Genomic DNA, 22634 nt, shown 5'->3' with positions numbered 1-22634 from the left:
ATAGCATTCACCTGTTAAGACTCTAGAGTGTACTTATGGCATTCACTGGCATATAGTGCAGAGAGGTCTGAACCAGCTTACAGGGGCTGCAGTAGCAGCAAAGAAAAGGGGCAGCTAACACAAACACACCCCACTTCTTGGTGCAGAGCTGTAGAAAAACAAGATGCCAAAACAAAATGTAAAAAATGTCATTTACAAAGAGAAGGGAGCTGGGGCGGGGGGGGGGAAGTAGGGGGGCAAAAAAAAAGAAGAAAAAAAAAAGAAGGATAAAAATACCACAAACCCCAGCTCTTTAATGCATCTGGAAAGAGTTTTTTTTCCCCTTATGCTTCAAATGTTCTTCAGTGTTGAAGCTATTCCAAGCTCAACATTGTGATGTATGATAAAGCACCATCATTTATGTCTGTGTCTTCAAAAGAAATTGCCTTTTCTGTTTTCCTTCTTTAGAAACTCTGCTTTTACATATTATCTCAACAGCACAGACTATTGGAGTACTGGCTGACAGAATGCAATTAGCCTGTTGCTGGAAATGAATCAATTTGAAATGCCAGAGGTGTTTGGAAAACTACTACTGGGAATGCCAGTGGTACTGAAAATGTCTTTAGTTTCCACATGCAGCATTTACTGCAGGAAACAAAGAAATGACATTGTGTTTGACTGAAGAAAGAAAGAAGTGTGCACCACCATCATTAAGTAACTTGATGGCAATGTCCACATTTTCAAATCAGAGAAATTTGGGAGGCTTTAACCACAAATACACAGTATTACAATTCAGCAGGAGCTCCAGTCCTTGTACCTCTGGGTTTATTTGAAGCTGATAGAATCACATGTCTTAAAGTTAGATTCTGTTTCCCATTAATGCTCCTGAAGATGAGCTTCCTGATTGCAAAATGGGTGGTGAGAGGGGTTACAGAAGCTCAGGATCCCACAAGCTTTAGGCTCAGCTGCCTAACAGTTCAGTCTCAACGTGTGCAGTGTTATGCACTATGACCCCTCAGAAAAAGTAACTTTTTCCACGGCTACATCCATCCTTTCCTTCTGTCATATTCTGCCACATACAGATGCAGCATCCACAGAGAGATCTTATTGAGCTCTTCACCTGCTCCACACTAATGACTGTGTCAGGAGTGACTGCAGATTGACCCAAAAGGTCTGTATTTACTCTCAAAATTATCCACTCATCAAGAACCAGCTCCTGGCTTCAGCGCCTCCTAAGTTTTCAAGATAGGCTTAGGAGAAGCACTAGGCTTAAATCCTTCAGAGACAGAAAACTGAATTAGAATATTAACATCACATTTGGGGAAGATAAACAAGGAGCTGATTACACAACCCTACAAAGACTGGCTTACTCTTCTCCCTCGCTGCCTTGTTTCTTTTTAAACAGGACTCCTATAATTGCCAGAGAGGAACAGAAACTCAACGCACACATTCCTTGCTCGTTAGCAGAGATGTGTTTGTCTTCTGGGGCTTCCTTCCTAACTTTAAAAAAAAGCAACAAAAGATGCTCATGCTCTGAGGGAGAGGCCTGCTGAGGAAATGGTTGTAGTTACAACCAGTTATGTACAGCCTCAGTGGCCTGAAAGAACCTCTTTGGGACAAGTAAGATTCTCCTCTACACAAATATAAACAACCATAATACCTTTACTGCATGACCTTCAGTACAAAGCCAGCCATGAGTGTAAAAACTGTGCTACAGACTATCCCAGGCTGTGCTCAGATTAGCAATTCTAAGCACTGTGCAGTTATAAGCAGTCTAAGCACTATGTGAGTTATATTAATTTTCTTTCCCTGGTAATTCTGTGTTGCTTCTTACTTTGAAATACAAGCACACTTTGTGCACAGAAGAAATAGAAAAAATTGTCTTGCTATTTCCTTTTCAACAAATAATAAATGTTAGGGGCATTTAGAAAAGGAAAAAACTCCAAGGCTATCAGGCACCTTTATAGCAGCATATATAACCACATCACTTGCAGCTCCAATAGATTTTTTTTTTCAAAACTCCACTTTTATACCTTCCTCTCTTCAGAAACACAATTCATCCAGTTCATTAATGCAGATTACTGTAGCAGTACATAAACTAAAAATACATCAGAATCAGCAAGTGCCACATGGCGTTCAATGTGCTTTTTATGGCAGAAGAGGTGCTGGTGGCAGCAGGTCCTGGAGCTGAGCTATCAGACACATTGACAGTCACAGACAGCAGAGGATGGCGGGGTGGATTAATAACACGAAGCAAGAGAGAGACATCGAAGAACTTGAGGTTTTGACTATCACCAGCGAGTAAGGAAGAACATTGTTACATTCACCCAATGAGATGTGTGCAGTTTTTGAAACTAAATTTCGTTTAAATTTGTTGTAAATCTGGTTTTTACAGACTTTTTGTGAATGTCTCTTTAAGTGCCAGTATTATTTGGGGATGTATTCATTCAATTGAGGAATAAAGTCTGTGCAATTTTTTGTGTTAATATTATTGTCTGGCTTTATGCAGCTCTTATTTTTCTCCCTGGCACTCAAAACACTAATCATGTATTTCTAAAATTAACTGGAAAACAGTGTGCAAAGTCCTTCAGTGTTTGTAAGTACTCTGTTCTGGCTTAGAGATGTCAGACCAATGATATTTTCAGTAAGCAAAAATTTTGCATGTGTTCAGTTGCATATTTTACCTTTTTCAAAAATTTATTTCCTACTTTATATAAATAAAAGCATTATTTCATATTAAAAGGCAATATTAATTTAATTTGAGGTACTGAGGAGTTGTGGTTTGGCTTTTTTTATTAATAGATAATTTGGGCCTAGAGTTTTGGGCTCTGATTATGAAAATGAGGTTTTCACTGCATTCAACAGAAACCTGAAAACAATCCAAACACGGACACACTCTTTCTAATATTGGATAATGGTGATATTTTAGCCTTGCCCAATATTGTCTATCGGACAGGTAGCTACAGGTGCTGGGAAGGTGGAACAGCATCCAGTAATTTTCAGGGCAGGCCTGGATTTGGTTGCTTGCCCCATATCCCTACACCTAGAAACTGAGGTATTGCGTGGAAGGCAGAGTGAGACTTTTGTGCACTGTTGCATCAGTTTACTTAAAAAAAAAACAACAACAAAAAAAAACAACCCACAACCTCTTAAGGAAAGTTCTCACAGATCCTCCAACCAAGCTGCAGTTGAAACATGCAGATTCAAGCAAAAAACCCCAATGTAAATATGAAATAAACTGACTAGATCTGCCCTGGAGTCTCATTTGGCTTGAAACTCCACTGCTTATCTAGTGAGATTTATCAAAGCCTATGCACTGGAATCACAATTACCAAAAATGCCAGAGTTATACAAGTACCACTTAAAACCCACAGTATAGATAATGAATGAGGGAAAGCTCTCTGTGAATCTACCTGTGCTATGGTCAGGTATATTAACTGGTTTGAACATGGTTAGGCATTGCAGGATGTGGAAAACACCTGTGTGGAGCACAAGCCTTAACCAGCTCTTGTTCAGTCCTGAATGAAGTGCCACTGAGTAGTCACATTCACTGCAGGAACTGTGTTGGAGACTTTAAGAAACAAGCACAGCTCTCTCTTAAAATGGGTGACACTTCAGGGCTGGGCAGGGTGATGCTCAGTTGGCGTATGTGCCATCCCAGTAGGAACTTTCAGATGACAAGGAAGGGCTGGACAAGCTCCTGGCTTCCTTCTCTGCTGCATTTAGAAAATCCAAACCTCAGTAAGTCTAACTGGACCTTAAATGCCCTCAAAGTGTACTCCAGATGCCAATTACTTTATTTAAACAACTCAACGATTTATGTCATCATGCTGACTTGCATTAAATTTATGGTTATGCTTCACTGCTTTACAGAGCTGGGCAGGTAAAGCGGCTGAGGCAAGAAAATGTGAATATATCAAAAATCAGCGTTGTTTTGACTTCACCAGATGAGTACAAATCTAGTGACAAGAAATAAAACCACCTGAAAGACAATTTTTCAGCTAAGTGGGTAAGGTATCTGTTGTTTGTAGGATGACTGACCTGAAGTTTTTAAATATTAACCATATTTTAAATTATCAGAAGAAGGTAATGTTTGTAGATAAATGTACACCAGTAGCAAATCAGGTAGGCTTTCCATTCTGAGAAGATGTTTTAAAATTACAGAAGCAATTGTTGGTTAGCATTTAGAGAGAGATGGCAGTTGATTATATTCTCCACTAGGAGAGTAGCTCTGGAAGGAAGAGAACAGCCTTTAATTTAATTAAATAGGGTTAAAATAAAATTGGTTTACATTAACCTTCCATGTTTCCAAAGCACCTATTCCTAATCTCAAACTGCTCTAACATCCAAAATACAACAGCATCACTTTACTGGCATATTAAGGATTTTAAAGATAACTTGTAATATTTTTTCAGTGAGCTGTAGAACTCCAAATTGCAAATGAGTAAATGATACTTTCCAGTTACAATGAGTTTACGCCAACTTCTCAGTAAAATTTTCATATTGCTCTTACATAGTAAAGAAGATAATAGTACTTCCAGTTTGTGGGCAATAAAAGAGAGGCACTCACTTGGTCACTGTAGTTCAGGCAAAGGCCTAAAAACTATGTAACCTATTTCAAATGAGAGCATAGACATAAGTGAATATTTGCACAGAATGAACCATGAAGCGATAAAATTATTGTAATGTCCTTTTGCTTTGTTTAGATTTGGGGTTGTGCCTTGATAAACTCAGCCATCCCAGAAACGTGATGTGGCCTTTGCACCACCCATGAGCAAGGGCACCAGGAGTTTACTTTTAAAAACAAGATATAAACCCATTGCCTTGGGCCTGTGTTTCCAAGTCAGGGAAAACTTAGAAGCATCCACTAAAATCTCACAAATGCCTTTAAAAGCCATCTTCCCAAAAGGGAAGCCTACACCAGCCCCTGAAATGGAAACTCCCCCATTTAAGTAAACCTTTCTATCAACAAAATAAATTCGTTAGGATTTTGGCATCATTGAGAAACTGCATAAAAATATCAAATGAGGGCTGCAAGATCCAGCTTTGGAATTTTTTTCCACATTTTTACAGGGAAGCAAGTGCACGAATGCTGTGACTCATGTTGGTACTGTCACTGCAGCAATTCCCACTGTTCCTCAAGCTGTTGAAAGTTCGCTGTTAGAGAAAAAGTGAAGAGCTCTTGTCTGAGGAGGAGGAGGAGGGAGGTGGCAGGCGTGCATGCAGCTATGTGCAAAGAGAGGAGAGTTAGTGGAGTTTACCTGACAGTCTGGCAATCTGGCCCCCTGGCTAGTTGTGAGCCGTGTGGCGGTATGGAGGCAGCAGGCTGCTGACAATCTACAAGAAACTGATAAATTAGACATATATACAGAGAGATTACAGAGCAAAGGGTTAGTAACGGCAGTACACAGGCTACGCGTCTCAGGGAGAGATTTAGTGAGGAATATGCTCTTGGTGCCTTATCTGACAGAAACACCTTTTTTTCTGATAGCAGTGACATTGGCTGTTGCCTTTTTCTCCTTTTCACAAGCAGCACTGGAAACATTTTAGTTTGTTTTCCCTTAGCACTGACACGTTTTTGTTTAAATAGACAGCAGTAATAGGCTGTATTCAGGATCTGGGTTTAAACCTTGTACTTCTCATTCTTCTGCTCGTCATGAAATTGGTTTGCTCACACAGAATATGGAAAGTGTCAATAAAGCTACTCAAAATTTATCCAAAGAACTTCTACCTATACAAAAACAATTATGTCATCTCATTACAACATACAAGAAAGAATTGTAAGATAATCTTTTCAATTTCATAACAAATTTTATATGAGATTTGGGCTTTTTGTAGGAAAGAAGGAGAACGTGATACAGACCACTTGTTTTGTCTCTATTTCATCAATTCCCTGTCAAAGAAGTTTCCACATTAATCACTGGCAAAGCTCTGTTATGGTTCTTAATTTATTAAATAACATTAAAGCCAAATAATCCTTCATTGCTGCATTTTCCTGTGACATCTTTAGGTTGCATAATACTTGTGGGCTTCATGAAAGTAGTTCAACAAGACAACCATGCTTTCTAAGTCAGTAGTGTTTACTGAGATTTACAGATCTCAAGATTTGCTCATTTTCCCTGCAGCATTCTGGCCTTTCATTCCACTGCCTATATGATTCAGACTGTCACACAACAGAGTCATCAGGATCTTTTAAAACATTAGAATTTATGAGTGAAATTCTGACCCTACAAAAAACTACTGGAGATTACTTTTTGTCTCCAGTAGGATTTGCAGGCCTATCATCCTACCTGACTGCTTCAACCTGATTCTCAACCTGTTTGATGGAATTACTTTCCCCTAAACTTTAAAAACAAGACAAGGGAGCTCCACATACTTGGAAAGAATTTGATTTTTTTTTTAAATTGGTTACTACTTAAAGTTCAATGACAATAATTATTTCTCTTTACAATATAGATGTGTTTCAAAACCCCCTTCTCTTCTTTGTCTCAATCAATGGAAGAATGTGCAAGTAATTTGCTGTCAAAAGTGTTGAGATGACATCAGGTACTGCAGAGCAACACACCTTCATAGCACACTGAGCATCATATCCACTATTATAACATTTCCCTTCCATATGAGGCCACGGGGCTTCTCCCTAGCTCCTGTGAAGATCTGTGCTGACCTCCAGTGGGTAAGAAGCAAGTGTACCCAAATCACTGGTTTCTTCCTGCTTCAGCAAAGAGGAGAAGGGTTTGGACCTATTTTCTAGAACATGGGTTAGAAAAATACATGCAGAGTTTGTGCCAGCACTATTGTGTCTGGAAGCAGAAATGGAATTAGAAAGAATACTCGGCCATTCTCATTTACCAGGATTGTCACTGTAGTCCTCACTGCATCTTTTAGCAGAGGAGTGCAAGAATTGGCAATTTGAGTCATGAATAGATGGGTCTGTCATTTCAGTACAAAGCTCAACTAAAATAAGAGCTGTCTGAGGAACAGACATGTCAGGCTAACTGCAGACACAAAACGATGGCAAAAAAAGAGATTAATTAATGCTTTATTCTAAACAAAATAGTTTGCAGAAGTCCAAAGTAAAGTCATCCATGACAGGTTATAAAAGGTTGTCAGTGAGGAAAGAAATACAGAACAGAATGCTGTGTGATGAAAAGGTGCAGACAGGTTTCAATAATGCAGAATTGTTCTGACAGGCTTTTCCAGATCAACATAAAAGCCTGATTTATGATCCTGTTCTAATATCTCAAACATGGTGCAAGTATTTTGTGATGCATCTTGATCTGCTACATTTGGCAGAATGCCTGAATAGTGAGCCAGGTTCTGGGAGGATTATGCAAACCGGGTAGTAACTATTTTGGTGTGAGCACACTCCTTTGACTTTGAGTGAAACACTACCCTAGCTGGCATCAGCAGAGCTCATGCAATCTGGCTCACGCTCACATCAGGACCAGATCTAGTGACCCACATGTCTTAAGATGACTGAATCATCCTGCATCCTTCAGGAGTGAAGTTTCTGAAGATTATGCCAGGAATGAGCTAAGCAGAATGCACATGGCTTACATAGACACATTTCAAATTCAAAGGAGCTTCTTATCTACTTATGTCCAAGTAGCTGTGCGAGAGCTAACTTTATTCCTTCTATATTTAATCCTTTTAAGTATTTTGGAGGATTTATAACACCCTTCTCTAACGTAATGACAATCATAAAATGACTTCTTTCTACTAAGGAACTCCTGCCTGGATTAAGTAAATGTTTGTTTCTTTTTGAAATACTCTGCTAAAGGTTAAAAGTCTCATAAAAGTCTTTACTAATTCTAGTGCCACATGCTATAAAGACAAGGTAAGAAAGACATGTTCTCTTTTACTAAAAAAAGTCAAAATACATTTTAAAATCACATTGGAAGAAGCCTGTTACCTGTACTTTTCAAATATCAGGACCTGTCAGTCAAGCTAGAGAGTGAAAGGACAGTCTGTCATTTTTTTAGAAGGTACTTGGGGTACAGACACAGAGCACACTTTTTGGTGTGTCTTCTGACACTACCACCAAGAAAGTCATCAATAAAGTTATTAAATACAGGCTATCTTATTTCTCCATCATCTTCACTTGCTGTTAGGATATAAACCACTTTGGAACAAGGAATGAACTGGCTGATCTCAAGTCCTTTTGCAATTCCATGAACCTATAACAAACAGGTTAATTTTAGTGCTCATTTCAACCGCAGATGGCAAAGAGGAACTATTGTACACATGCCAGTTTTCACTGAATTCAGCAGGACTTATGCCTACAGCGTATTGTGACACTATCCAACAACACCTGCCACTGGCTTTATTGGGAATTTGAGGTTTGACTTGTGCTATATGTTAGTCCTGTTTCGATTTTGCAGTTCCTGACTTTTCAGCTACTTGCACAATGATGATGTAAAGGGCTCAGAGATTTCCTCTCTCACAGATTAGCCACTGCTGATTTTTCTTTGGAACCTAATGCTTAGTCCTAATCAGGCTAATCAGCTCCTCATCTAAGAGCATTAAAAAAACCCCAAAAAACTCAGAGGCTCAGAGAAACTACATCTGCTGGCATGAGCACTGAATGTGCTGCTATAAATTATCTGCTGAGAGCAAATCTCACCAAAAAGAGTATTTTCCTGTGCTTCCCTTTGGCTCAGCCACAAAAGCATGTTTCCCTGGTGTCACAAGATGTGCTCTGCCCTCCAGTCTGTGAACTGGGTGACTCTAACCAACACAGGTCTGCTTTACTGTGTTATTTGTGTCTGAGACGGGCTTGCCTTCTGTTGACATCAGCAATGTCCTCAGTGAAAAATCTACATGCCAGCATTTCCAGTCCCACCTGCTCAGGACCCAGCATACTGCAATGAACATTTCAGCATATTTTGACTATCAGTAAATTCCTAATCCCTACACAGTGCTCTCAAACACCAAGACTACTCAGAATCCCAAGATAAGCGTAACAGACTTTTAACTGCATTTAGTTCAGTTAAACAAAGAAAAAAAAAAATTCCCCTTTTATCTGAAAGGGTAAAATTGAGAGCCAAACAGCAAACCAACCAGCAGGTACTGTTACATCTTTTGCATTTCTGATTTGAAAACACTGGGGAAAAATCTCTTCTTGATAAATGAAAATCTGTCAATAAATGTTTATGACCAAATGTGAGATTAAGGCTTTTTCAGTCTATTAAAACAGACCTTTCCTAGCATCCCTCTGATCACCTCAGGCCAACAGAAATGTCTTCATTCCTAGGTAAAAGTTTTCAGGCTATCAGACTTTGTGTTACACTACCCAATGTCAATTGAACTTGCTCCACCAGGTCTGAGGAATTTGATAACACATCTATGAAGCTCTTATTGACAATCTACTTGAAAAGAGAAGTTGTCTCCATTAATATGGTCATGAATTGTTTTCATCCCTGAAATGTCAATTTAATGGGAAAGAATAAAGAGTTTATAGCACGAGTTGAAACTACTGGGCAAAGAACAGCTCAGCATCCTTCTAGTGGTGCAGACGTAAGAATGCGTTACATCACAGAGCAAGACCTACAAAGACAATAAATCAATCCTCTCTGCTCAAAGGTGAGGAACAAGGAAGATTTCCAAGCCAAAAGACAAATGTGAGATGTCAAGAAGAATGAGGCAGAGGGTACTAAGATGCTTGCCCTCCTTGCTAAGATTTGTAGAGAAGCTTTCAAGCTGCAATCTGACAGGATGAGAAAAGTCCCTAAACTGTTTATATACAGGGGTGACGAGGTAAGTTTATACAATTATTTGACAGCTGGTTTCACTTATAATTTATCTTCATTTTTCTAATGAATGCCAAGAAAACTTTGACCTTCCTCAAGGCCAAGAGGAACTTTAAGAGGTAATAGTTATCACAAAGGAGAGCTGCGATTTACCTTCAATAAAAGCCACTAACAATGATACAGGTCAAAGATTAGAAGAGTCTCTGCCTTCTGTTTCCAGGGCCAGTTTGAGTCTGTAAATAACACAGTTACCTCTGCCCTGCACACAGCCCCAGCAGATTGGTCTGTCAGCTGAAAACCAGACACAGCTCCACGTTTCAACAGGCTGTCCTGGCAGGAGTGGGCTACGGTGGAGCAGCCACTGGGGCTCCATCTGGAGCCTGGCCGGCCTAATTAACCCCAGCTTGCTCAGAGCAGGACTGACTCAGCTTGTTCAGGCCTGTGAGCAAAAGGAGGAGCGTAGGAGGACCAGCCCTTACGCAGAGCCACTCTACCACCCCATGAGAGCCAGCCCCATCCTGGCACAGCTGCACACCGGCAGCCAAATAAAGTTCACCAGGTGCTGCTTAGCTCCTGCACATCTTCCAGCACCCAAATTATCTGTGATTTCCCACTGTCTGAATTTTACCTCAGTTCCATTAAACTGCATAATGGATCATTGGTTGCAGATAGAGAAATGTGTCAATCAAGTAGCATTTTCAGTTTTCTTTATGGTAAAGGTAATCTACTATGAAACTCCTGTGCTGAGAGTGCAAGTACACAGGTAACTCACATCTTAAGCTTGCTATTCAGGAAACTTAATAGCTTAGATTACTTTTGATTGGAGAAGTTGCAACAACAATTAATTCTTCCACCACTTAGTTTTTAAGAAGACCAAAAAAATATTTGAATACTAAGAGATGTCTTGAGCATGAGCATGCAGCTGAACTCCCATTAACCACCAATATCTATACATTGCCCTAAGAAGCAGTAGGCCAGCAGTAGGATGCATCTAAAATCCTCATCTCCTGTCATCTCCCCATGCCCATCTTCTTTGTCTTGCAAAGCAGACTCAGGAATGTCCCAATGTTCCTGCAATCACAAGCTCCTGACACAGGCTCTCCTCCTGCTCCTCCTCCCCTGAGCACTTCAAGACAAGGTCAGGCAGAGTTAACCTAACAGAGGGCTTGCTGTTAAATGCTTCTCAAGAGCAAGCGCAGGTAGGGAGTTTAACTGCTATTTTCTTATGGCATTCAGGGAAATGCTGTCTATCTAGGCAATTTCCCCAAACAGACTCATGGAATATCACTGACAACTTCACACACTGCCTGGCACACAGCACCGACAGCCATGCTTTAGTGGGTCACTGATTCAGGGGCTTTCCAGAACACATCAGGTTTCTTAGCTGTGTCCTAGTGAGCTCTTTCACCTCTACAGCAGCTACACTTTTACCCTTAATTTCCTTATTCTGCGTGACTTCACCTATATTTTCTTCTTAGAGCTGAATTATCCCAAATCTAGAGAGCTGTTCCCCCATCAGTCCATGTGTGCCAGTGGTAATGTGCCTGCTAGCTCAAAGTATAGTGATAAAGCCATATCCCAGCCTTGCTTTTATCTCATGTTAAGAATAGCTTTTAAAAAAGAAATAATACCTCGTCATTAACAAAATTAGTGAAATGCATTTTTCTCCAGTTACAGGCTCAGAACACTAAGAGGTTTCTTGTCAGCTCTGTAGGCTTTTTCACACTTTCTATATCATGATATGTTTGTTATTTCTCAAATGGTTTCTGTGAATGCTTCAAATAATTCCTCATTAAATCTACTGAGAAGCTAAATAATGGGTTAGTAAAACAGCAGAAATGGAAATGGCATAAGCTGAAAAATATATCTTCAGTTCCTTTCTTTTATATACAGTTCATAAAAAGCACATTTAGAAAGGTCTGATGATTCATGAAACACTAAAAGACACAAACATTTTAAACTTTTCAAAAGAGGAAAAGAAAGGTCCTGAAATCACATAAATCATCACATTTAAATCTTGTTGTTTACCATGGAAACATAAGTCAAGGATACATTTCAGGTCACAAAATCATCCAGAGCAAAAATACTTGCACTATTATATGGACAAAGAAGGGCCTGTTCCAAAGTGTGAAGTCAGTGGGAACAGTAACTTTAGTAGGCTTTGGAAGAAACAACATGAGTTAGGATTATAAGGTTCTATGCCCCTAAAAAATGCAGACAGGGAGATAGTTACAATCAAGGCCACTAGTCTTGCTTACAGAATTGCTGTAAGCTTCCTCCAAACACCACAGCATCCCAAGGAACTGCACTATTAGAGAGCTAAAATGTCAGCTTGTCTAATTTAAACAAAGGCTCACTTCTGTTTTGTGTAATGTATGAGGCAAAAAAGCACAATATTGAATATTCCTGTGTATTTGATGGCAAAAATCAGCAAGTCATGAAGCCACATTAAACCTGGTCATAAAAAAAAGATAGAGATGGATGATTTTTGTCACCAACATGGTAAGGATATTCCAATCTCTCTTTTAGTTAACTGATAGGACTAGATTCCAAAGCCCAAAATTTTAAGAGAAAGCAAAAAAAATATCTGGTAAAATGCCTTAAAGATTTGATGTGTCACCTGTATACCTGTTTAGCTAGAAAAAAACCAGAAGTCTAAATAAGACTTTACTGGAGACTTTCAACAAATAATGCTAATGGTAAACCATTCCATCCGGCAATGATGTCATAGCTTAAAGAGAGAAAAATGTCAATAACCTTTTAATGAAAATATACAGCAGAAAGGCATGGATTTCACTGCAATCTTTTTTATTATTATTATTATTTAATTTTTTTTATCAAACAAATAGGGGTTGTATGAAAAACAGATTTTATTTCAGGATTGCTTTCTATATATAGTGAAAAAAACATAAATTAAAAATAAACTAAACTTGTAGAACTGCAGTGAATTCATGCCATAATAGCTAAATCATATTGAAGTAGCTAAATTATATTGATCAGCATGAAATGTATGGGTTTGGTCTCATCAGTGGCGACTGGAAAGCTAAATGCAAGAGAGGAAAAGCACAGAGTGAAAAGGTCCTGTTCACAGTGGCACCAAGAGGTAAAAGTACATTTAGCCAGCAGAATTCTTCATCAGTTACAGCCAACCAATGTCCTTGGAAAGGACACTGCTCCTCAAATTCAAAACGGCCTCCACAGGGACAACACACCATGCTTGAAATGGCATAAATATGCAATGCTCATTAAGCTGAGATAAATGAGCATATCAGACCAGGACATGGCCCTGAGAGCAGGAAGATATATACATGTATCTGTATATATGCACTGATACCACTCATCAAACAATGAACACACAGAGACACAAATATGGCATGTTTACAGAACCCACACAAAATAGGACAATGCAGAACAAAAAAAAGAGAACACAGATAATAAGAAATGACTGATTTATCCCTTTTGTGAAGAGCATCATACTCAGGTTTAAAAAAAAAAACCTTACACATGATTAAAAAAAAAAAAAAAACCCCACTACTAAAAACATATAAAACCATTTTTCATTAATAGCAGAGACAGATTAAACCAATATTGCATGAGTCTCACAACAGCCAGTGGCCTGTCTGACTGCACAAGCACAGAGACAGCTTGCAGGTACAGATCATCATCGATGTAAGTACATTCCCAGTAGATAAAAATACAACATACTTTCTTAAAAGAATCATCCATGGATCTCTAACAAAGCAAAGGGCAATTTATACTCAGACTAAATTTGTGTTACCAGAAAAAAGTTGAGGGTTTTTCAAAAAAATAATGGTTCTGAAGAACTTCCACACTTTGGATTGCTTGGATGAAGCAAATCAAACTTTCCTGAGGGAACAATTCAGAGCAGACCAGACTGACTAGTTAAAAATTATATGGCTGCATATCTTATATAATAGTGGTGGCTTGCTTAACCACCTCTACTGCTTTTCAAGAATAAACTCTTTCATTTAATGGACAGAAAAATCCACATTGTTAAGAACTCAGTAAAAAATTATCTGACTTAAAATCAGCACCAAAACAGGTATCTAGATCCTAATCATGTTGATTTTCCTCTTCATCAATAGATAAAATTTCACTAAGAAGAAGTAAGAAATATTTAAAACTCTTCACTGTGTGACCTGAGCAATCACAAAGATCTACAAGGCACCCTCCTGGCAAAATTTGTTTCTGAGCTGACTGTGTTCCTCAAAGGACTTCCTCCACAACCATTCCTAAAAGAAGCTGTGCTTTCTGTGTTCAGATTTCTGACAGTCCTGCTGTTTCAAAATTGAGAAGTACATTAAAAAAAAAAGTTGAGATACTGAAGTAATACAATAGCAAGGCTTAGAAATTTGTGAGGCACTTTCTGACATTAGTACTTCAGCTCAAAAGCAAAGTTGAAACTGATTTTGGCAAAATATTCCTAAACAAATTTAAAAAATGCATAGCTAAAGACCTTGAACATAAACCCTTTTCATCACACAAAGAAAGTAGACACAAACCTGCTATCAGAAACGTGTTTCTCTGATCTTTACACAGGCACACCTCTCCAGGCAGCCTCCCCTGTGCAGAGAGGTGTCAGCCTGAAAATCTCTGCTCCTTTTCCTAAGCCCTACATCCAAAAGGGGAGGGAGGGTAAGGCAGCTTCTACTCACAACACACCTTTTGAAGAGAATTTCCCATATCCTCACACTCCCTAAACAAGATGAAGAAGCAAGAAGGAGGAACAAAACCAACAATTTTGCCCCACATACCAAGGGGGGGTTCCACTTTAAGGTTATTTAAAGAAAAAATACAGAAGGAACATAAGCCTCTGATTACACAGAAAATAACCTTTTATAGAAGATTTTGGAAAGTCATATCTAAACCACTGCATTTAAAAAAAGCTCAAAATCTAGAAAGAACAAATATTTTTAAATTGCATGAAAGTGTATTTGTCATCCCTTGAGACAAGAGGGGTTCCTCAACACCTCACATGGCCTATGAAAGCCCTTAATTCCATATAACACTAAGAACCACCCTACTCAGAAGACATTCTGATCCTTGTGTTAAATTGTGTTTGTGCTACATCAAACAGATCAGTGCATTCCCAGGTTTCTTACCTATTCTTCACATTTTAAACTACCCTCAGTGTAAAGGCAACTCCTAAGCAATTTCCCTTAAGTTACAGCTTAAAGATTTAATTAGAAGACTTCCCAGCACCCCAACATCTGGGTCATTGAGATTTTTTATTTTCATTTTCCTTGTTAGCTTTAAAAAATACTTTCCACCTACAGATGCTGTAAGTTAGGTCTTGGTGACACTCTAGGAATTGCCTCTGGAATAGAGTTTTTATAAATTAAGTTAAAGTTTATGGTAAGAATGCAAATGAACAAATAAGAGCTAGTTATTTGTACAGTGTTGTGATTCATATTTGGTTTACTTAAGTATAGAGCTATGTCAGAAATTAATCTTGGATTATTTTTTCAGTAAGAGTAACTATTATATACTCTTAATTACGTATGGTAGGTGGTGAGCTTAGTGCCTGAGCAGTTGCTATACTATTATGTGCCATTCTTTGTGCTGTCTTTATCTTCCACATTAGTCTCTTCTTGTGGGAATTAAATGCCAGGCTGTAAATCACTCTTGAAAGACAGCTGAAAAGCAAGCATGCTTTCAGGTTTAATGTACTTTCAGAAATGAGCAACCCTACAAAACCACCTAATTTTGCAAGTGGTTTTTTTGTTTGGTTGGTTGGGTTTTTTTAATGGGTTTTTAGAAGAGCCATTTTATAAAACAGTTTGTAGCAATGCAGAACAAATAATTTAGTCATTACAAAAATACAAACTTTGGGTCACAGCAAACTAGCACAGTTCTGTTGAAATCCATGGGTCTATCTGGGCTTGGATCAACCAAATATCTGACCTCAACTGAGCTTGGAATTTGAGGGCAATGTGTTACATTTCAGGCTGCTACCTTCCTTTTTCTATTGTGATAAAATAGATATGACCATAAGATTTCTCTAAAAAGATTGCTCATTATGATCTTATGATCTATATTCCTTCAAAATATGAAATACTTTACTTTTTTCAGTGTTCTCCTGTGTGGGATTTTAAATACTAAGCATAAACAATAGGGGGAAGAAGCATCCACCAGATTTTGTTCGGAGAATCCAACAAAGGAGATTCTCAGGTTGTTTTTGACTCTGACTGAGAACTGCAGCCATTGATTACTGTCCTTTTCATAACCCTTTACTTCAGGTACATCTTCTACAAGGATCTTCATTTAATTTTAAGCTAATATAGCAGAACTTTATATTCAACTTTTGGAATTGCCATGCTAAAGTCTCTGACAGAGAAAAGACTGCTGTCGAGGCAGATACTACAGGAGACCTTTTTAGTCTTGTTCTTCCCTTGAAGAGGTTGAGAGAACCATATTTCATATTTGGGAGGGTGGTATATTAAGAGGCACCTAGTGACTTCATATTCAAGGAGTTTGAACACAACTGCAAAGGAAAGGTCATTTTTCAGTGTTACATACTGCCAAACCCAGCACTAGGCTTTCTATGCACCCTGACTTTTTCATGTAGATAGGAAAACAAACACAAACGATTCCAAAGGTGGGCTGGAATTGTGTTGGGCACATACTGGCTGTCATCAGAAGAATAAAGACTTGAAAGTGTAAAAATACGTGTCAGCAGAACAGAAGCAAAGAAGAGACAAACCACAAAGCTAAATGCATGGCATAACCTAGGAGAAATGGAACATGACACTTAGGAAAAGCACTGAGCGCTATTTTTAGCCCCTGCGGGCAGTTAAGAGCTATTAGTTCAATCAGAAAGCCCAGATCAAGTCCTGCTGTCTCAGCTTTGTGTCAGGGGTACCTGCATGCTGATCTACAGCCGAGGGCATTCCAATGGAAATCATGCAGGACATGACAATCTCTTGCTTAAAAGGTCTTCAATTCAGATGGTCTTCCTCTGAAGAAGGCTGCCAAAAGCAACCCAGCTTTCCAGTCTCCAGGTATCCAGCAGCCTCTTCTGCCACACACCAAGCCCAGAAGGAGCAAGAGAAATGCAGCCACAGCTTGCCACTGCACAGGGCATAGCCACCTGTCCTGTTTCTCCTGCCACCAACTTCAGCTATTTCAGCTCTTGGTCTCCATCTCCAACCAAACACATTCCCAGTTATGGCCTCCCAGTCCCCACATCCCTGAGAGCTCATGAAAGCACAGGGAAGAAGCTCTCACATCACATGCGTGAAAAATTCTCATGAAGGAAATAGTTCACAAGCTATTTAGAAGAACAATTTAATGCAGGTTTGATTCGTTCTTACTCCATGCCTGGGGACTCAGCCTCAAGCCAAGCTACACTTTGCTCCACAGTGCTTGAGTTTGGATGCTAATTTTTTTGCACCCTCTCTGATGAAGAAGCAAGTGTGGGTTGCTACACTTCTCGCTGCCTTGCTTGACTGCACAAATCATCTGGGAACAGAAGCTCTTTGTGAGACAAGGCTTTTAAACTTTCTCAATAAAGGCAGCAGAATAACATTCTTCGCTGTTCCTTACTTTCAGGAAACAGATAATTAGACAGATGGCAAAAAAATCCTACTTGGTGCATCATTCCTTTCATCTGTTAACAACAGTAAGAAATCGTCTCAAAACTAGTAAAAAACAATGATGAATAATTCCCTGCTTAATCCTCAACTTGGTTCTAACTTGGTCCTGCCAACACTGGAATCTGAATGCTCAGAAAAATCTCAGGTTTGGACCTGTCAGTCTCACACTCTGAGACTAAAGCTATGTGATGGTATGAAATTCTGACAAATGCATTCACAAAGCTGAGATTGTTGCAGATTCGTAAGAACAACTGTAACATAAAGCAGTGACCCTGTCTCAAGACCCATATACTCTAAATATGTAGAGATGTACCTAAAGTGACAGGGAAGACTGAAGACAAACATAACTTTCTGGACAATTCTGCCTTTCAGGCTGCTTCATTCTTTGGTCTCTGTTCCTGGACAAAAAGACCGTGTCAGTATTTCTCAATCTGTGGTTCACACATCTGTGATATTCCATGACGTATCAGACGCTCACACATCAGTGATATTCCATGAGGTATCAGATGCTTCTTTCCTCCCATTCCCATGTTTTTCTTCTCAGGAGACAGCTCTGATTTATTTACTGCAACACACCCTAGGAAAATGTCTTGTTTAGACTCTGCAGTTTCATGCTTGTCCTCTGAGTGGGTGTCACTTGCATGGCACTACGCAAAGGTAGCTCTGACACTGATGGCACTAGGTGAGAAATACAACTACTACAGGGTACTGCTCAGCTTCCCAGAATAAACATTTACTCAAGCAGAAACTACTTCTATGGGTTTTAGCTTTCATATTTTCTACTTAAGCTTTTTGTGTATACCATATTTCAAAACAAAGGACGAAATTACCACCAGACAAGACTGTACCCAATTAAAGGCTAAAGGTCCTGCTCAGGTGCAGTAGATAAATTATTAGGTGTTCTCTCAGAAGAAAGCTATCGCACCTTTGAAATGTCATCCCGGTTCGCATTTCCTTTCTACGCCTCCTTCAAAGCAGACGCTACATTTTGGCAGGAAATGAAGAGCAAAACCTTCCTGCACAGATTAACTTCGTGACTCAATTTGTATAAACCAAGCCCTTGGTGAGTTGAACACCGCCCTTTGGAAAAACCTGACTGAAGGCTCCAGGGTGAGAAGATGGGTGCTGCAGAGGCTCGTACACACTGCCAGCCACTCCCTCGCTGGTCCTCACACATCTGACTCCCTATCCCGTGGGATTTGTGTCTTCCAGGGGGACTACCAGTGCTACCACCAGGCTAAGCTCCACCCAGGCACGGCAGTGCAGCCTCTGTGGATGCCAGTGGGACTGCACCCACATACACCACAGGACTTTCCACACTGCATCTGAAACCAGTTTGGGCCACTGCCAGCAGAACGTCATCTCCTGCCACCTGTGACACAGGAGGAGACATTCTGCTCTTCAAGAAGGTGCCCAAACTAAATCACATCTGCAGTGCTGGGAGGGTCCCCTGCTCTGCTAGCCACTCAGCACCACATGCACCCAAGGAAAAAATGTTTACCTGGTATGGCCACGGTTAACCTTTTTTCCTTGCTGAGACGGTGCCCATGGATGAATTCACTCATGGAAGGGGGGCCCCTCAGAAGATATGATTCTGTGGAGGCGGGATGAGGGGGGGCTCTTAATAATTTCTGGAGGTAGGTCCCTGAAGTCCTGGGATGGCTCTGATCACAAAGGGAAGGTGAGAATAGTCTTGCAGGAGATCCAAGAAAAATACATATGGAAACAAAAGAGTTTTACTTTAATTACCTTTCAAAGCCTCACGAATGACAATATCATCTTAACTTGCTTAACAGGTGAAAATCAGCTATCGTTGACACCCATGTCATTTCCAAAGCAGGACACCTTGCCTGCACTGGAAATCCTCATTCACCTTAGGGAAGGAGGAGATGAGGTTGGGTTATATCTCAGCATCCTCAACTCAGCTTGTGCAAGGTTCCCTGATTGTTCTCTTGGTTTGGCATTGTGATTGGAGCATAGAAGAAAAGGGGATGATTATCTAGGACCCCTCTAACAGAGTCCTCTTCAGCTTCAAAATCATGGAGATGACCACATCTTGAGAGTTTTGGCAGGGGCAGGCGTAAGACATGAGCTCACTGCTTGAACAGCAAAATATTTGCATCAGGTTATGAATGGCAGCCATCCCCTTCAAAAGGTTTCTTGCTCCCATGTAGAAAAATTGATCTGAGTGAACACATCCATATTCTTTTCACACTGATAAAGAACAAGGGAGCACCAGGCCTTAACAAAGAAATGCAGTTTCTTTCACGTTAAGCACAAAAATGCTCATAGAGCACAATCCTTCTTTTATTTCAGATGCTCATAATGGAAAACCATAGGGAGAAGTTAGAGAAAACTCGTTTAAGAAAATACATTCACACTTAATATTATAGACATACAAGATGCACCAAGACACTGACAGAATATAGTTCAAAACACTGCATTCAGAAGGAGGAAATAACAGTGAGTAGGTGGATCAGAAACACATGTTGCCAGGCTTTGAATTTCATACTCATATCCTCCCCGCCTCCATCTCCCCAGTCAAAGTACGGAAAGAAAAAATAAAAGTAAAAGAAGGAATCATTATGTTTATAATTCAGTGAACGACTTTAATGCAAGTCTGGCTACTGCACTGTACTGTAAAGATCACTACATGCATACCTTTTCCTCTGAGTGCCACTGCTGACCAGTAAGTTTGGTTGCTGTGGGCCCTGACTATGCAGGAGGAAAGTGTCTATGCTTGGCACGGTGGCTGATGCCTCCTCACTTACTTTAGGGCTGCCGATCTTGCTCTTTCCCAGCTTGCCTTTGCTGCGTCGGGATTGCTCGTGGTCGAACTCTAAATCCTCCAGCCGCTGGGTGAGGGCAAGTTTTTGCTGGATAGCCATGCGCAGCAGAGAGTTCAGGGTCTTCTTCTCATCCTCCGCAGCCGCCAGCTGCCTCTGCATCTCATCCAGCTGTGTGACGTACTCATCACACCTGCAGAAAAACAGGGCAGAAATCTGGGGAAACAGCCCAAAAACCAACTCTAGCACTGAGTACATTCCCGGGCTTCAGTTACAGAGCCAGGCTCACATCCCAGCTTTTGCTGACCCTAATCCTGGCACAACAGGGAGCCTGAATTCTTCTGTTCCCACTTTGAATAAATCTGGACTTGGATCTGAATGTCAACACTTCCCATTCAGCAAGACAACCTGGGCCTATATTAACATAGTCTATGACAATGTAACGTGTTTCTGATGCAGATAAAAAGCAATTGGAGGGGAGGTATGGGATTATTTCCAGTTTACACCACAAATAATAATTTTGGGTGCTGCTTCTGCTAGTAAGTCACCATGGATAGTAATGCCTACCAATTAGAAAATACTATTTTCCAGAGGCAGTAATATCCACTTCAAGAAAGTATTACAAAAGAAGACTTGCAAGTAGCTTGAACACTTGACACATCAGATTTTGTGAAATGAGAAATGTTCAGCCATTTCCCCTTGTTAACTATTTATTACCATGATAATCATTAGCTACCATTGATTAAAAGGATACTATTCAGGAAACCCCACACGTGGAAGTTATTTCACATTTACTGTCGAATCTCTTGGAGGTGTTTTCATGGCTGTGATCACCTACTCCTTTTTAATCCTCAGCCTTTTTTACCCACATGAAAAATTAAATTTTCATTTGCTTTAGATCTTTGGGAACTAAAATCACCTTTCTCATTATTTTGTTAGACATAAGACCAAATTAATTTTATTTCTGCTTTTAGCAATACTTCCCAAAGTCAACAGGAAAATCAAGGCATTACAAAATTGTCTTAAAACACTTTTTGAAGTGAAATAGCTTCAGTTTGATAGCAATAGACCATCTATTCAGTAAGAACCAAGAGCAATAAAAATAAATGTATCCCAGCAGTGAGATGCTTCACAGACAGCAGTATCGCCTGACCATCAGACATTTATGGAAACACCCAAGGATTTTTCATGTTGAATGTTGCAGCTTTCTCCAGATCCCCTTCCCACAAGATCTCGGTGAATCTAAATAGCTTTGCTGTGTAATTGCAATTGTGTAATGGATGAGGATGTAACTTTATCAGTATCACTGACAGAAAGCAAGCATAGAAGACTATTTTAATCTTCCTTATCAAAATGTGTGATGCAATAAACCTTTGAATTATTGCAAATTGAGGGATGAAACTAATTTTTCTGAAATTTTAATCTTCCTTTTGGGAAACAGAAACAAAGTATACTTGAAAATGTGTAGTTAGTTATCCTTCAGACACAAATACTTACATATATATATTACATATATATAGCACTCCCCTTTTGAACAATTCAGGCACTGCAAGCAAAATTACTAAGTCACATACAGCTTCATCTACAGTTTCAGTATTATCTTTCTTCTACAGGACTTTAATAATCATGATTGTTGCTACCCAGGCCTTGAGGAAAAGAGATACTGATGAAATGCCAGCTAGCTTAAAGCCAACCTGCACACCTATTACTGCTCCAAGCTGTGAGATGTCTGTTGAATCTTAAGTCAGTTTCCTTGACAGAGACATGAAATCAGCATTCTGAATATTATAGTAATTCCTATTCCTAATTAATTTACCTAAATGTCTGTGTTATCAGAGTTTTAAAGCCTCATTCTCGTAACTAGCTGGGTCTTGTATCCATGTCCTTTATTCTATCCTGATTTCCTCTTTGTCCAGGAGACCTCTTTTGTTTCCAAATATGTTTCCTGTTGGAAAATTTTTAACACCTTTTAACACCTGCAGCAATGCCTGTAGCACACTGCTACTAGAGGAATGAATTTCCGTCCTTTAATATGCCAATAAATCAATTTTGGTTTTGGAAAAAGACTGATTTTTCTCAGGCCTTAAAAGGTATTCTTGGTACTTGCACGTCTGATTTGTAAAACAGCCCAACCAAACAGTTAAGAAAGAAGTGCAATGAAGGTGAATATTACTAAAGCAAACTTAGATAAACCTGCTTATGAGAAATCTGGATATACTAGATGCTATTAACTGGTCTCATACATGAGACAAACAAAATCTCGTTAATACATTTTCCAATTTGTCTGATTAATTACACGTCCTTCCTAGAAGCGTCCCAGTAACAGCAAGCCCGCATTTCTGATAGTTCACTGCAGTGTTTGGGTGGTTTTAGTCATCTGACCTCCACCATGACTCAAAGTTTCTAATTATTTTTCACAAACACATGCTCTATTGTCTCTGGGTTCTGCTGCCCTAGTGCCTTTTTTTTTTTTTGAAACAGTGTTCAGAAAGGTTAAGCCTAAA

The 22634-nt window shown here is 39.5% G+C and overlaps 1 protein-coding gene across 12 annotated transcripts in view; it reads right to left on the bottom strand.

Moving 5' to 3' along the window:
* LOC120752454 (protein bicaudal D homolog 1) overlaps positions 1-22634 on the bottom strand; it is a 282990-nt gene that overhangs the window by 121895 nt on the left and 138461 nt on the right. For 2 of the 12 annotated variants that reach the window (XM_040063502.2, XM_040063503.2), the window contains exons 7-8: positions 20006-20323; positions 18846-19036 (exon numbers count right to left, since the gene is read on the bottom strand). In XM_040063502.2, the coding sequence (XP_039919436.1) occupies positions 18846-19036; positions 20006-20323 (509 nt within the window). Of the gene's footprint in view, positions 1-5240; positions 5327-18845; positions 19037-20005; positions 20324-22634 lie in introns of those variants that run through there. The other 10 variants (XM_040063504.2, XM_040063505.2, XM_040063509.2 and 7 more) reach the window with 10 other exon arrangements.

This window comes from Hirundo rustica, chromosome 4 (assembly GCF_015227805.2).
Source record: "Hirundo rustica isolate bHirRus1 chromosome 4, bHirRus1.pri.v3, whole genome shotgun sequence".
In the NCBI taxonomy this organism is placed as follows: domain Eukaryota; kingdom Metazoa; phylum Chordata; class Aves; order Passeriformes; family Hirundinidae; genus Hirundo; species Hirundo rustica.
Note: the sequence above shows the minus strand (reverse complement) of the source record. Positions and strands in the feature narration are given on the sequence as shown.